Source organism: Mesoplodon bidens (genome assembly GCF_964165515.1).
Source record: "Mesoplodon bidens genome assembly, chromosome: 4".
NCBI lineage: Eukaryota > Metazoa > Chordata > Mammalia > Artiodactyla > Ziphiidae > Mesoplodon > Mesoplodon bidens.
In genome coordinates, this window is record NC_138160.1 from 99,304,932 (window position 1) to 99,320,750 (window position 15,819).

At 34.3% G+C, this 15,819-nt stretch overlaps 1 protein-coding gene across 1 annotated transcript in view; it reads right to left on the minus strand.

Moving 5' to 3' along the window:
• DTWD2 (DTW domain containing 2) overlaps nt 1–15,819 on the minus strand; it is a 102,479-nt gene that overhangs the window by 71,662 nt on the left and 14,998 nt on the right. Inside the window, exons 2-4 of the mRNA XM_081232343.1 lie at nt 10,474–10,564; nt 6,355–6,449; nt 3,661–3,853 (exon numbers count right to left, since the gene is read on the minus strand). Coding sequence (XP_081088469.1) covers nt 3,661–3,853; nt 6,355–6,449; nt 10,474–10,564 — 379 coding nt within the window. The remainder of the gene's footprint in view (nt 1–3,660; nt 3,854–6,354; nt 6,450–10,473; nt 10,565–15,819) is intronic.

The following is a 15,819-nucleotide window of genomic DNA, read 5'->3' on the forward strand; positions in this document are numbered from 1 at the left end:
CCTAAATGTAAGGCCAGACACTATCAAACTCTTAGAGGAAAACACAGGCAGAACACTCTATGACATTTATCACAGCAAGATCCTTTTTCAAACACTTCCTAGAAAAATGGAAATAAAAACAAAAACAAACAAATGGGACCTAATGAAACTTAAAACCTTTTGCACAGCAAAGGAAAACATAAACAAGATGAAAAGACAACCCTCAGAATGGGAGAAAACATTTTCAAATGAAGCAACTGACAAAGGATTAATCTCAAAAATTTACAAGCAGTTCATGCAGCTCAACATCAAAAAAACAAACAACCCAATCCAAACATGGGCAGAAGACCTAAATAGACATTTCTCCAAAGAAGATATACAGATTGCCAACAAATACATGAAAGGATGCCCAACATCACTAATCATTAGAGAAATGCAAATCAAAACTACAATGAGGTATCACCTCACACCAGCCAGAATGGCCATCATCAAAAATTCTACAAACAATAAATACTGGAGAGGGTGTGGAGGAAAGGGAACCCTCTTGCACTGTTGGTGGGAATGTAAAGCAATACAGCCACTATAGAGAACAGTATGGAGGTTCCTTAAAAAACTAAAAATAGAACTACCATATGACCCAGCAATCCCACTACTGGGCATATACCCTGAGAAAACCATAATTCAAAAAGAGTCATGTACCACAATGTTCATTGCAACTCTATTTTCAATAGCCAGGACATGGAATCAGCCTAAGTGTCCATCGACAGATGAATCGATAAAGAAGATGTGGCATATATATACAATAGAATATTACTCCACCATAAAAAGAAATGAAATTGAGTTATTTGTAGTGAGGTGGATGGACCTAGAGACTGTCATACAGAGTGAAGTAAGTCAGAAAGAGAAATAAATACCATATGCTAACACATATATATGGAGTCTAAAAAAAAAAAAAAGGTTCTGAAGAACGTAGAGGCAGGACAGGAATAAGGATGCAGATGTAGCGAATAGACTTGAGAACACAGGGAGTGAGAAGGGTAAGCTGGAACAAAGTGAGAGTGTGGCATGGACATATATACACGACCAAATGTAAAATAGATAGCTAGTGGGAAGCAGCCGCGTAGTACAGGGAGATCAGCTCGGTGCTTTGTGACCACCTAGAAGGGTGAGATAGGGAGGGTGGGAGGGAGACATAAGAGGTAGGAGATATGGGAAAATATGTATATGTATAGCTGGTTCACTTTGCTATAAAGCAGAAACTATCACAGCATTGTAAAGCAATTATACTCCAACAAAATGTTAAAAAAAAATACAAAACACAAAAACTATTGAAAATGTAGGGGGGAAAAAAAAGGGCTTCCCTGGTGGTGCAGTAGTTAAGAATCCACTTGCCAATGCAGGGGACACAGGTTCGAGCCCTGGTCCGGGAAGATCCCACATGCCGTGGAGCAACTAAGTCCAGGGACCACAACTACAGAGCCTGTGTTCTACAGCCCACAAGCCATAACTACTGAGCCTGCGTGCCATAACTACTGAAGCCCTTACGCCTAGAGCCCGCACTCTGCAACAAGAGAAGCCACTGCAATGAGAAGCCTGCACACTGCAACAAAGAGTATCCCCCGCTCACCGCAACTAGAGAAAGCCCGCGTGCAGCAACGAAGACCCAACATAGCCAAATGTAAATAAATAAAATAAATTTAAAAAGAAGAAAATGTAGGAATAACTTCATTAAAAACACACAAATAGAAGCTTTCCATATACTTTTTCAATATAAAATAGCCCGGGCATGCTAAAAATAAAAGCATAAAGTAAAATCATAAATAACAAACTCTAAAAAAATGTAAACACTTTCATTGCTAAATAGAGAAGGTAAATTTTTTATATTCATAGAACATGCACAAAAATTTGCCATGTACTTACCCTGATAAAAATCATAAAATTATTCACAATATTGTTGGCAATGTTCTTTTATCATTACCCAACAAAATAAATAAAAATAGCTACAAAAATAGTATAACACTTGAGAATTAAGAACTCTGATAATCCATGGGTAGAAAGAAATCAAAACAAATTACAAATTATATCAATGCTATAGATACTAAAACACATCAATCCAAAACTATAGGATACAATGACAATTATACTAAGAAGAAACATTACAGTCTTCTTTCCCTTTATTATTAAAGAAGAAACTCACTAATCTTAATAAATATAGTACTTATAGCACAAATCTTACAAAATCAGAAAAAATAATTTAGCTGAAAAAGGTAAAATAAATTGATCAAGGTAAAAGTTCAAATTGATGAAGTAAGAATGAAGTTTAATAGCCATTAAAACAATCTAAAGGCTAATACTTCTAAAAGCTCAATAAACAGGGAAACCCCTCTTGAGTCTGTTCATGGGGGAGAAGTGTGTGTGTGTGTGTGTGTGTGTGTGTATGCTTAGAAAAAAAAAGGAAAACATCCAGAAGAAATTAAAATAAGTACTTAAGAATATATAGGTATATGGCAAACAATTTGTTAACCCAAGGGAAAGGAATAATTCCCTAGAAAAGATAAACTATTAAAAACTGAAGCAAATAGAAGTAGAAAGCTTGAATAATTTTCATAAAAGAGTTTGAAAGAAGGGTTTTAAAGTGACTGTTTTAAAGAGACCAGTATCAGGTGGCTTCACCATAGAGCTCCATGTAATTTTTAAGGAGAAAAACTATTATTTTTTTTTCTTCATTCACAATTTTTATTTCTTGCAGTGAACTTTTTATATCTTCAAAGTCAATTTGTCTTTAAAAAAATTAATACTTCTTATTCATGGTACAATCCATCCCCCCTCCCCCAAGGAAAACAAATTCAGGGACGGAGTCATTTAGGGGGAAGTTGAAATAGGTACTATAGGTTCATGACAAAGGCTTCCCAGCCCACCATCCTGTACATATACAACAAAATGGCAGCACCTCTAGTTCACCTAAATGAAGTTAGGTTAACTATTATTTAAACTATTCCAAGCCACAGAAAAATATTAAAATCTCTCCTATTTATTTGGTGAAGTTACCATTATCTTAGTACCCAAATATTATAATAAAAGTACATAAAATATATAAATTATAATTTAAAACCATTAAATAAAATATAAGCTTCTGTAATATATCAAAAGGGTAGTATAATATGACCCAGTAGAGTTCATTCTAATAACATAAGAACAGTCCCACATTAGGAAATGTATCATCATCAATTACATAAACAAATTGAAGGATAAACCACATGATTATAATCATGAATGACAAAAAAAGTAATTCATAAAAACTCAATCATGCCTAATAAGAACAAAGTAATTTAGTATCCTAAAAATATTTAAATATAACACTTCTTAACAAAAACATTAATATGCAGAGAAATAAATAATCCTTACACTGCTCTGATTAAATGTCTGAGAAACTTTTAATACAGCTAAATGCCTAAACTATGGTGAAATTTGATGGTAGGAATTGACAAAGAAGGACAAATTTGAAATTTTCTACTTACATATAAAACATACACACAAGCATATACATACCTCTGTACATACATTCGCATATCTAAACACCATCAAATTCATATATAAACGCATATGTGTGTCCTCTCACAGAAAATATATACATGCATAACTATACATTTGTATTTACTCTATGTTAAAATACTAGTTTACCTGTTTAGGCAGTCGGAACAAGGAATTCTTGTAGAAAATGTCCTTAGCCTGGCTCCATGTACCATCGATGATGATGATTGTGGAAGGATATATAGGAGAATCTAATATAAATTCTTCCAAATTAGCAGCTTCAGCCCCTGGATATAATATTAATGTATCAGACTTCCGACAAACAGTTGAAAGTTCAGGATCTCTAAAAGTTTAAAATAAAAGTCTTTATTAGCCTGGCAGGGGGGTGGAGTTTTATTATTCTTATTGAACTTCATTCAAAAATACATGTCAAAGCATTTTGGCACTAGAGATATAATAAAGAATGTCTGCAAGCAACAAAACAAACTTGAGGGGGAAGGAGACAAGTTAAAATAAAATTAAAGACAATAAATGGTATAATCTTCAGACTATAATAATAAGTAGCATCTACAAAAATATACAGCCAATACCAGCTCTAACAACATCCTTTTAGATTGGTATCAAGGTAAAGATAGGGGCTTTTGCCATTCATAATACACATTGTACTGAAGGTCTCAGTTACTACAATAAGGCAAGAAAAAGAAATAAAAGGCATAAACATCAGAAAGGAAGAAATATAAATGACCCTATCTGCAGATAATCCTACTTACATAGAAAGTTCTAGGGAATCTACAAAACAATTTCTACAACTAACAAATACATTTAGAAAGTCATAGTATACAGGGTTAATATACAAAGCCCAACTGTTTTCTTATATACTAGTGGCAAAAAACTGAAAATAAGTATTTTTAAATTCCATTTACAAAGGATACTAAAAGTAATAAGTCTCTTAATCATTCCCCCATGGTTACATCACATACTCTAACAAAAAACTAAATCAATCATTCAGGACTTCCCTGGTGGTGCAGTGGTTAAGAATCCGCCTGCCACTGCAGGGGACATGGGTTTGAGCCCTGGTCAGGGAAGATCCCAAATGCTGTGGAGAACTAAGCCCGTGTGCCACAACTACTGAGCCTGTGCTCTAGAGCCCGTGAGCCACAACTACTGAGCCCACGTGCCACAACTACTGAAGCCCTCACGCCTAGAGCCTATGCTCCACAACAAGAGAAGCCACTGCAGTGAGAAGCCTGCGCACCTCAACAAAGAGTAGCCCCCACTCGCCACAACTAGAGAAAGCCTGCACACAGCAACAAAGACCCAATGCAGCCAAAAATAAATAAATAAATTCATAAAAATAAATAAATAAATCGTTCAATTACCAGATTAATATTAAATCAATAATCTTAATCAGCTTTAGTTTAAAATCCATACGTGAATAATAATTTACTGAGTAAGCACTATATTTGGTACCATCAAAAAATACTGAACTTAATATCATAGGCTCAAAATGGGATAGGCTATTTAGAAAAATATCAAGTTTCTCATCCCCACGCACATCTATGGAAGGGTTAGACAGCCAAATGTCAGGGATGACCCAGATAGTTTCCACTTCTACCACCATAGATGCTTACCATTTTTGCAATAAAATAACCGAGATCCAAGCTGGCAGAAAATATATCCACATCTATCCAAGAATTATAGAGAAACTATCATTATAAAGAGCCTCTGTGTGAAAGAAGTGTCAGTGTAAATTATGTGGTTGCTCCCCATGTGAAGAGCTCTGGATGGTGCTTCCACTCCCAACAAAACGGCAGAATCTGCAACAGCAGCACCAAGCCCAGAGCAAAGCTCACCTCTGGGGGACAAGGCAATGCAAACTGAGCAAAAGAAAAATCTATATGAGAAAAGAATGCCTAACCAATAGTTTCAGAGAAAGGAAAAAAATTTTATAAAGTTCTAACATGATGTTTTCATAATATAAAGCTAAAATAATAAAGGAAGGAAAAAGTTTGGTCAATTCCTTGGGCTTGGTGCTGCCACTAGTGTTACTTAGCATTTTCATAAGTGAACTGAAAAAGAAATCTAAAAATATATTTAACTGTGTAGATAGGATCAAAGTAATTTGTGAAGGCTCTGAATAGGTAGAAAAGCAACAAATATGCTTCAAAGGTAAGAAACAACTTGTAGAAAAATTTCAATATACATACAGTATATTATATATATTTATAATAATGGGTTCTGTAATACAGTGTAAAATAAGATCCAAGAATATTACAGAACTGTCTGTGAAGATATCAACTAACAAACTGCTGCACATACTGGGCCTCATCAAAAAAAAAAATATTTTAAACACGACAAGAGAAGGCATTCTATCATTTTTTTAAAATATGGATGTGCCTATAACTGGAACACTAAATACAGTTCTAGTCATTGTACCTTAGGAAAGCCTTCATGGGCTAGAAATGAATATATGTTTATATAAATGTATATCATATATAATTGTAAAAGAAAAAGAAAGAAAAACATTAACTAAATCTAATACAAGTACCCTAACATCCTGAAATAAAATATCTTAACAAAAATGAAATAAACAGGAAATATACATGCCTTTTAGGCTCAACTGTATATACCATGGAATTTAGATAATGCTATAATTTGTTCATTCCATTTTGGTCTGTTTTGTTTATGTTTTGCTTATCTTGTATTATTTTGAGAGAGAAGGCAGAAATTAAATTTTTTAACCATTTCCAATGTACCATGTTCTAGGTCTAATAGATAACTTGAAGGAAACCATTTTTAAAGTAAAAATATAATTCATTTAAATTGCCCTAAAAGTTAATTTACCTTTCCTCACTGAAGCGACGACCAATCTTGACTTTACACTTATCTTGGGGGAGACATGCTGCTAGCAGAGGAACTGTCCGCAACACCTTGTTTTCCTGTAATTAAAAAATTAATTAAAATGTAGATTCTAATTAGATAAACACGCTTTTAAAACTTTTTGATGAACATCTGATTCACAGCATTATGTATAATTTTCACAAGTCTTTTACTACAGACCACAGTTTAATAAAAAGAGCTACAGTTTCTCTGACTTATCAGTATTAAATATAATACAAGTGTATATTTTTATTCTATTTAGCTGTGTTTACATGTTTATTGATCAAAAAGGATAAGATTAATTTAAATAATAAAGATTATGAAAATGTAAATTTGTGTTTAACTAACTTGAATTCATTTATTCTGACAAACTTTTTATTTCACCAGTAATTACATTTTGTAGTATGTCAACTTGAAGATAACTGCCTAGATATTTATGCCCCAAAAGCAAGGAAGTGCTCAAAAAAAAAACAAAACAATACAGCATATCAAAGGGACACAGAAGCCAATCTTAAAGAGCACCCAATGGAACAACTTGAGCAATAAAATAACAGTATTTGGATTATAACCCAAAGTATAAAATAAATACAGAGTCTAGACTGATATAAATAAATGATTGAATAAATAAATGGGAGAGAAGTGACAAATCTTCCTCATAGAAGAATTCCAAGTAATAAACATAAACTCTCCCCTCTCCAGGAGGTGGAGTTTAATCTCTCCCTCCTACTTGAGTGTGGGCTGGATTTATGGCCTTCCTTCCAAGGAATAAAGTATGGAAAGAGAAAAAAATTATAACTTTAGTGTGAAAAAAGCTGGTGACCATTTCTGTAAATTGCATTAACTATCATCATAGTTAATGTTCACCATAAATCAGTGGGTTTTTTTCAACGTCCTAACTTCCAACACTAAAAACCACCTTTCTGGTTGCCACAAGAATTCCATTCTTAATCCTTAGTAAAGTCAGGTGCTTAGCTATTCTGCTTTAGCCTCATACTTTTCTTGGTTATTTTGGTCTATAGCGCTCAGTCACTGCCTGGCTCTTTTCCACTGGCCCATCTGGGAATGTCATGCTTGATCAAATAAGTGACAGAGGCCCTCTCTAATCAGTTCACTTACATAGAGCCCAATGTTATCTTTACCAGTTTATATAATCCTGCATATACATATCCTCACAGTGAATAACTTGTGTCTGTAGAAAACACAATGTACTAAAGGAATATCAAATATTACTTACTTTCCTTTAGGAATATCAGAGTTATTTAGTAAATTAATATACAAAATAATAAAGTTATATATGAATTTATAAAAGTAATTTAAAATAAATTTATAATTACATTATTTACATTTAAACAGAATCCAAAAGTATTGTAGTAACAGTATTCAACAACCACAAACACACACATAGATATACCCTCAGGGACATTTTTGTGTTCACCTCTGTCACCCCTGGGTCTTGGAAGTATTGATTAAAATAGCATGTAAAAGGTAAATTTACAGATGCTGAGAGTAGTTAAACTGATCTACCTAATAAAAAGTTCAAAAAGGAAATAGAAGAGTCAGAATTTGCTGGGATTTTAACTAAAAAGAACATGTAGCAGGCTGGCACTCTGAGGAAGCCTGAAAACAACAATTTGGAGCAGCTCCTATATGAATGGGACTAGCAGGAGATAGGTGAGAGGGAAGTTTCAGGACATTTTCCAGTGTATCATACTGTTTTCTTCCCTCCTTACCATCACTATTGAGACTTCGACACATAATTTAATCACTTTCCAAACTTTTGTCAATGTAACACATGTATAATAGTCAAATTAAATGCTGCCTAAAGATTTGTAATGTTCCCAAATACACTCCCCAATACTACTTCCTAGAGGCAATGACTTTAGCTCTTCTAGCTATTTCTTCCAGTAGTTATGTCCATATTTCTATATATGTCTTGCTATTTCTCATCAATTTCAGATATTATCTACAAACTACCATTTATTATCATCATAATAGCTAACTTTAACGTATATAATTCTAAGTGCATTTTATACATTATTCATTTACTATGCACCACAAACAAGTAATGAAGTATATTTTTTATTATGTCCATTTCACTAATGACAAAACTGCAACACAGAGAGGTTAATTATCTTGCCCAGGGTTACAGAGTTTACAGAGCTGTTAAGGATTTAAACTCCTGAGCCTTACTCTTAACTACAGCATTCTATAACTACAGCCTCTCGTAATAAATGAAAATTTAGCTTTCTTACAACACTCCTCACCCTTACATCTTCTAATATTTTTAGTTAAATCAATAAACAGTATTTACATCATTAATGCCTACATATACGTTGTTCACAAAAGGCCAAGCAATTTAACACAACATTTCTTTCTTGTAAAGTTTTTTGTTATTCTTGAGATAACTGTTTTGTTTTTATCCTTAAGTAATTTTCTATATGCATATACCTACTCTTTGAAATGCTCCATCATATCACCTCCATTTCATCCACTCCGTCAAGTCTTCTTTTCTCAAAGCCCTCTCCTAGAGCCTATCCAAATGGTTTTCAATCATTTTTTAGGGGAAGTCATCAAATTGGCCTATTCTTTTATTGAAAACAGTATGCTGAGATTAAGCACAAGGCAGCCAAGTATGACTGACTTAGATTAAGATTGTAAAGTTCCTTGGAACTTTAAGGAAAAACAATATGGATGTACTTTAAGTACATAAAATACATTTATAGCACACACAATTATGGATGAATCATCTAAACTGTGAATTAACTATGAAGGAAGGAAGGAAGGGAAGGAGGGAGAGAAGGAGGAGAAAGTGGGGGAGGGGGTGTGGAGGACAAGAGAGGAATGAAGAAAAAAAGGAACAAATAAGAGATATGAAAACATTAAAACTGCCACAAATCTATGAAAACACCTACATTTTAAAAGCCATCTTATGTCTGGAACCATACATAGTATGAAAAGGCCCCATACTATGTATATGGCAAAATGAAAACAGCACTCATCATCAAAAGTCAAGTTTTAGCCACAACTGTTAGGGCCAGTAAGCTATCATTTTATGTAAATCTGACCTGCACTGTGTTGTAAGTTTAAATGCAGGAAAATAATGCTAGTGATTAAAGTGTCACAATCCTGACAAACGCATGTTGTTAACACTGAAAAAAAAAAAAGGTTGCCCAACAAATGAAATATTTAATAATTTGCAATAAAAGAATAATTGCTTCATCATTTAGAAAAGGAAAGTGACAGATTAATATCCTTTAATGTCTTTGTTAAAGTCTTCAAGCGGTATACACCTCAATAATTTAAGAAAAAATTATTCCTCCTTCAAAAGCCTGGAAGAGTTTTAACTTCAGTTTACACAAAACCCATTTTTGTACCATGCATCAACTAGTTTGGTATTGATGATAATTTCTGGTTTTCTATGATCTCCTTCCCTCCTCTCTTCACTACTGCAGTTAATTAAGAGTTACTAACATACATACACACTAGCACATGCATAATTCTCACCAACATATGAAATTATTAACTAAAAAGTCTTTCTATACAACACGTACACATATTTTTATATCTATATTTTTATATATACATGTAAAATATACATATTTGTTCTATTCACTTAAAGAAGTAAAAAATTTATTTTACGCGTTCATTTTATAACACTAAAATGCTGAGCATTACCTCTGCCCTAACAAGAAAAGACATCAAAGGATACAAGCTATGACCAAAATTTAAAAAGCAATAATTTCTTAGCTCTCAACTCACAAAATTTCTTTTTTTCCTCTATACAAAATTGTTGGAGTTCTAAATTTCTATATATTCAATATTCGTTATACAATTCAGTAATGTACTTTTTATGAAATAACACCATTTTAGGAAATAACACATCTTTTGTCTGTCTATAAAGCATATGATACTATACTATCATATAATATATAAAAGAAACTATTTTTTCCCAAAGAGATAGCATTTATCATCAATTTATTTTCAAAAATGCTGAAGAGCTGAAAGGGATGAGTATGTTCATCTGTATGCTTCCCCTTGTATCCTAATATTCTATCTGAAATTGTGTATTTTATAACATCTTACCTCTGCTGGATGCTGAATTATGTACAAGTGGGTAGAGATGTGTAGAGGATGCACTGGTAGAAACGGACACAAGCACACTTTCTGAGGTCGGCTAAAGGGCAGAAAAAAAATGAAAACTTGTAAGTTTAAAATAAAATTATATACCAATAACCTAAAATTCAAACATAATCTCACTTCATTATATAGATTTGCTAAAGCTGCATTCTTTTAAAATGATACCAAGAATGAACTTAATCAATCATATTTTCAATATGAGAATTTGAAAAAAGACTCAAGTAAATTTTTTACCATCCATATAGATCAAAGTACCTCAAAAAATCTTGCCTTAATTATCTTCAATGGAAGAATACTCATAAGTCACCACCATGGTCTTTTTATTCATGAAGAAACACTTCTAATAATTTGCATTCCAAATCAAGAACAGATCTCATGTCAAAGAGAAACCTGGCAATTGATCTAAATCATCTGAAGTTGGAGGGAACAAAATGATGATAAAATATTAGAATATAATTACCACCTAGAAGAGAGTTCTAACCAAACTTAGCCATCAGTCAACATGGAGAGCTTACCAATTGTGAGAAGAAACCCAAACGGGCCACCAAAGTATTTTTAGCTAGAATTATATCCACAGAATGCCAGTCTATCCATTTGTTTTCTGTTTTGTTATCGTTTACTTTGTTGTTTTTGTTTTACTTACTTTTTAGTGCTTTACTATTGTTTCAAAAATACTTATTACAAAATTCAGATGGAATAAAAGGGTATACTTCCCATCTCAGTCCTCCAGCCTGGTGCATTCTCTTCCCTAAGGACAACCAGTGATTAGTTTCTTATGTCCTTCCAAAGGTACTGAAGGAATATACATGGATAGTTTACCATTATATCCTATATTTAATATGTATGTTTATAATATGAAATTCAACAAACGGCCAGATACAGTATATGATGGTAGTAAATTTTCACAATGGATCACTATTATAGGCAGATGTTACATGCCATTACAATAGTATGCAAGTGAATGTTATATTAAAGGCAATTCCCAACAGCATACTTACTACCAGAAAACTGATCGCTATCAACTGTTTCCTCAATTTTACTTATGTTGAGTTATAGCCTAAGGTAAGAAATATTTATATTAATAAAACAGTGTGAGTAAATTGGTTCAATTATATCTACCACCTCATTCTGCAAGAAACTGTCAAACCTTTGCTCCTGCTGAAGAAATCCTCTAGATAATATCTTACGGAGAGGTAGAAATGTATTGTACAACATGACCCCACTTGCCCTCTCCACCACTGAACCCAGAGTGGATGATTAACCAAAGGAAAATCAATATACTTGCTTTCCAGTGATGTCTGAAATGATTCCGTGTGACTACTCAGTCCTACAATGGGTTCCTTCTCAGGAATGTGAGCAGATTTATAGGAATGGAGAGTCTTTCAGTGGTCCCAAGAAGACCACTTAAACATAAGTAAACACAGGAGCAGTGACTGATGGAACTACGTATACTGACAAACAGATCAAGGGCTGAAATTAGAAAGGATTTCCCATTCAATAGGAGGAGGAAGAGAATGAGATACATTAGAATTCTAAAAGTTTAAGTTTCTGATTTTTTTTATAAAGATTTTTTTGATGTGGACCATTTTTTTAAAGTCTTTATTGAATTTGTTACAACACTGCTTCTGTTTTATGTTCTGGCTCCTTGGCCCCGAGGCATGTGGGATCTTAGCTCCCCAACCAGGGATTGAACCCACAACCCCTGCATTGGAAGGCAAAATCTCAACCACTGGACTGTCAGGGAAGTCCCTAAGTTTCTGATATTTTTATATGACTGCAATGCATGATCAGATGTCAGTAAAATTCTTTTATAAAATGTAATTTAAGATCAGATGAAGCCATTTTTAAAAAATCAGAATTTAACTGGATATCAACTTACATATTTATAAGTTATATGATTCTAAGAATATGAAAGAATGCAAAAATGTCATATGTCTTATGCAGGAAGCATCTACATATCAGCAGCAAAATCCAACAAGTAAACAAGCTGAGTGAAAGCTGTAGATTTCTGTGGGTAGCAGAAAACTAGGTAAAATAAACACTTAAAATAACATCTTTAGCTCATGACATATATAGTAATTATAAAAGTCCTTAGTATGACAGTTAGGATAGTGCAAAGAACTGCTTTAGCTATTGATAGCTCTGGGTTTCATGTCTGACCAAAACCTCTGTTCATGGGGGAAAAAAAAGTTACCTGGGATAGTAATTTCTTTACTGGAAGGACATGTTTGATTTTTAGGAAGATTTAGAATTAAATAGTTTGGAGAGTTCTGCTTCCAGGATAACAGGGAAAGTTGCTTCAGAGACCCACTCTCCAGTGAAACAAGCAAAACTGACAAATACTGTTTTATAAAACAACAATTTAAAGTCTCTGGAGGGACTTCCCTGGTGGACAAATGGTAAAGAAGCCGCCTTCCAATGCAGGGGACGTGGGTTCAATCCCTGGTCAGGGAACTAAGATCCCACATGCCACGGGGCAACTAAGCCCGCACGCCACAACTACTGAGCTTGTGCGCCTCAACTAGAGGGCCCGTGTGCCAAAAACCACAGAGCCCAAGCACTCTGGAACCCACGTGCCACAACTAGAGAAGAGAAAACCCACACGCCACAACAAGAGAGAAGCCCATGCACCACAACAAGAGAGAAACCCGCACGCCACAAACAAAAGATTCCACGTGCATCAACGAAGTTCCCACGTGCTGCAACTAAGACCCAGCACAGCCAAAACTAAATAAAATAAACAAATAAATAATAAATAAATCTTTTTTTTTAACTTAAAAAATAAAGTCTCTGGAAATTGTCCTAAGGGCATATTCAAATGAAGAAACATTATTCAAGAAAATCTATGAAAACTTGGTATTGGGATAGTTTGTGGCATTTGAGCCATAACCCATTTACTACCTTGCCCCAGTTTAGGTTGACAGAAACTCCACTCCAGGTAAGTGTGGCCAAGAGAACAGAGCTTCCTCTCAGCTTTCAATCAAGACTTACCATATGTCACAGAGAAAGGTAGACCATCAACATTTCTCATCCTTCCAACTCCAAATTGAAGAAAATAAATTCCTGGTGAGTGTGGCCAACAGAGTAGTCTCCCTTCCTCCACCCAGCCTCCACTTAAAAAACAGAAGCTTTACCACAGTGCAGTAGGCTGAAAATGCTGGGACCCCAAGTGTTCTCACCCCAGTTCACTTGTAGGACAGTTCTACACCAGAAGCAGCAAGTCAGAGGCTACTGACTAGCCCTGTGCCCAGAACAGTGACTCAGAGAATCCACTTTGGAGGAGAGGCAGACTATAAGAAAAGAGAGCTCTGAAGCTCTCCCCAAAGTAACTGACTTTATTTGAAATGGAGTGTGAGAAGTTCAAGCCTAAGGGTGCTCTCAAAAATAATAACTCTTCTTAATTAAGAGCAACAGCTAAATCATAGGCCAGCTAGTTCATCAGAAAGAACCATGGAAAGAGGCAGCTAGGAAGAACACACATGCAGTCAGAAAAAAACTCAAGAGTGGCCTCAAAAACTACCCCTCTCCAAATTTAACTGGATTAGACTGCTGAGCAATTTATTCTCCAGGGCACTGTATCGAAATGATAAAATGATCAACTGATAATTAGTGGAGCCTAATGGACAGGATGCAATACCAAAAGAAGAAGGCAGCTTAAAAGAAAGATGTTGTAAAGAGATACTCAAAGATAATCTGCTAAAATCATTGTAATACTGGTGGTGTTTGCACAACTTTGCTAATATAACAGAAAACCTCTAAATTATACACCTTAGTAGGATAAATGCCATGGTCTGTGAATCGTATCTTAATAAAGCTGGTTTTTTAAAAATATAAAAATGCAATGAAAAAAGAATGTTCAACCTAATTAGTAAGAAAGAGGCATTTTACCACTATTTGACATCATGTTATGTTAAGGTGGGTTTCCTTCTCTACAATGTAAGCTACCTAAGAGCAAGGACTTGACCTACTTTTTTCACTTTTATATCCCAGCACCTTGCATAGCAAGCTATCAATAAATACTGTTGAATACATGAGGGAATACCTTTGCATTCCCTCTTACCTCGAACTTGAAATTCCTTTCTCCTCCTACACAATTTCTTATCCTATCCTTTCATTTTCTTACATATCAAATACTGATCTCTCCTTCACTTCCTCTCTAGTACTGAAGCAATTAGTTTGTATTATAAATGAAATTCAGAGTCTCAGATCTTCCTTTGACATTTTTGTTGTTTTGTTTCCTTTTGGCCCCAACGTCCAGCTTGCAGGATCTTAGTCCCCCAACCAGGGATCAAACCTGGGCCCTGGCAGTGAAAGCTCCAAGTCCTAACCACTGGACAACTAGGGAATTCTCTCAGATCTTCCTTTGTTATCATTTTTGATCTTTCTGGTAAGCAATACCATATAGGGGGGAAAATATTTACTGAAGAAAATATTTACTTAAAAAAAAAACAGCTAAGCACCTTACGTACAAACACTGTTAACTGTCATTTAAGCTAAACCTAATTGTTTTGGTTTATGCTTTAACATGCTCATAAAATATCATTACCCATGTATTTTAAAGCATGTCCCCTTTATTAACCCCCTTATTAATTAATTAAGAATTCTGCTTATTTGTTATTAACAGCAATTTTTCTCATACTTTCCTACTCCACAATTGTCTGCATGTACTATGCTGGTGACTAGCTATCCAAATGTTAAACCATCTCTTACCAAACTAGTGAATAAGTGCAGAGAAATTGCTCTCCTCAATTTAAAATCTTTTTCCAAAAGAATAAAATACCTAGGAATAAACTTAACTAAGGAGGTGAAAGATCTGTATATTGAAAACTACAAGACATTAATGAAAGGAAATGCAGAACACACAAATAAATGGAAGGATATTCTGTACTCGTGGATTGGAAAAATTAACATTTTTAAAATGTCCATACTACCCAAAGCAATCTACAGATTCAATGCAAACCCTATCAAAATTCTAATGACATTTTTCACAGGAATATGACAAAAATTCCTTAAATTTGTACGGAACCATTAAACCAAACAGCCAAAGCAATCTTGAGAAAGACAAATAAAGCTAGAGACATCGTGCGCCTTGATTTCAAACTACTAACAAAGCCCTAGTATTTAAACAGTATTATACTGACATAAAAACAAACATAGATCAACAGGACAGAACACAGAGCCTAGAAATATACCCATGCATGTATGGTCAATTAATTAACAACGAAGGAGCCAAGAATATACAATGGGGAAAGGACAGTCTCTTCTAAATGGTGTTAGGAAACTTGGACATAC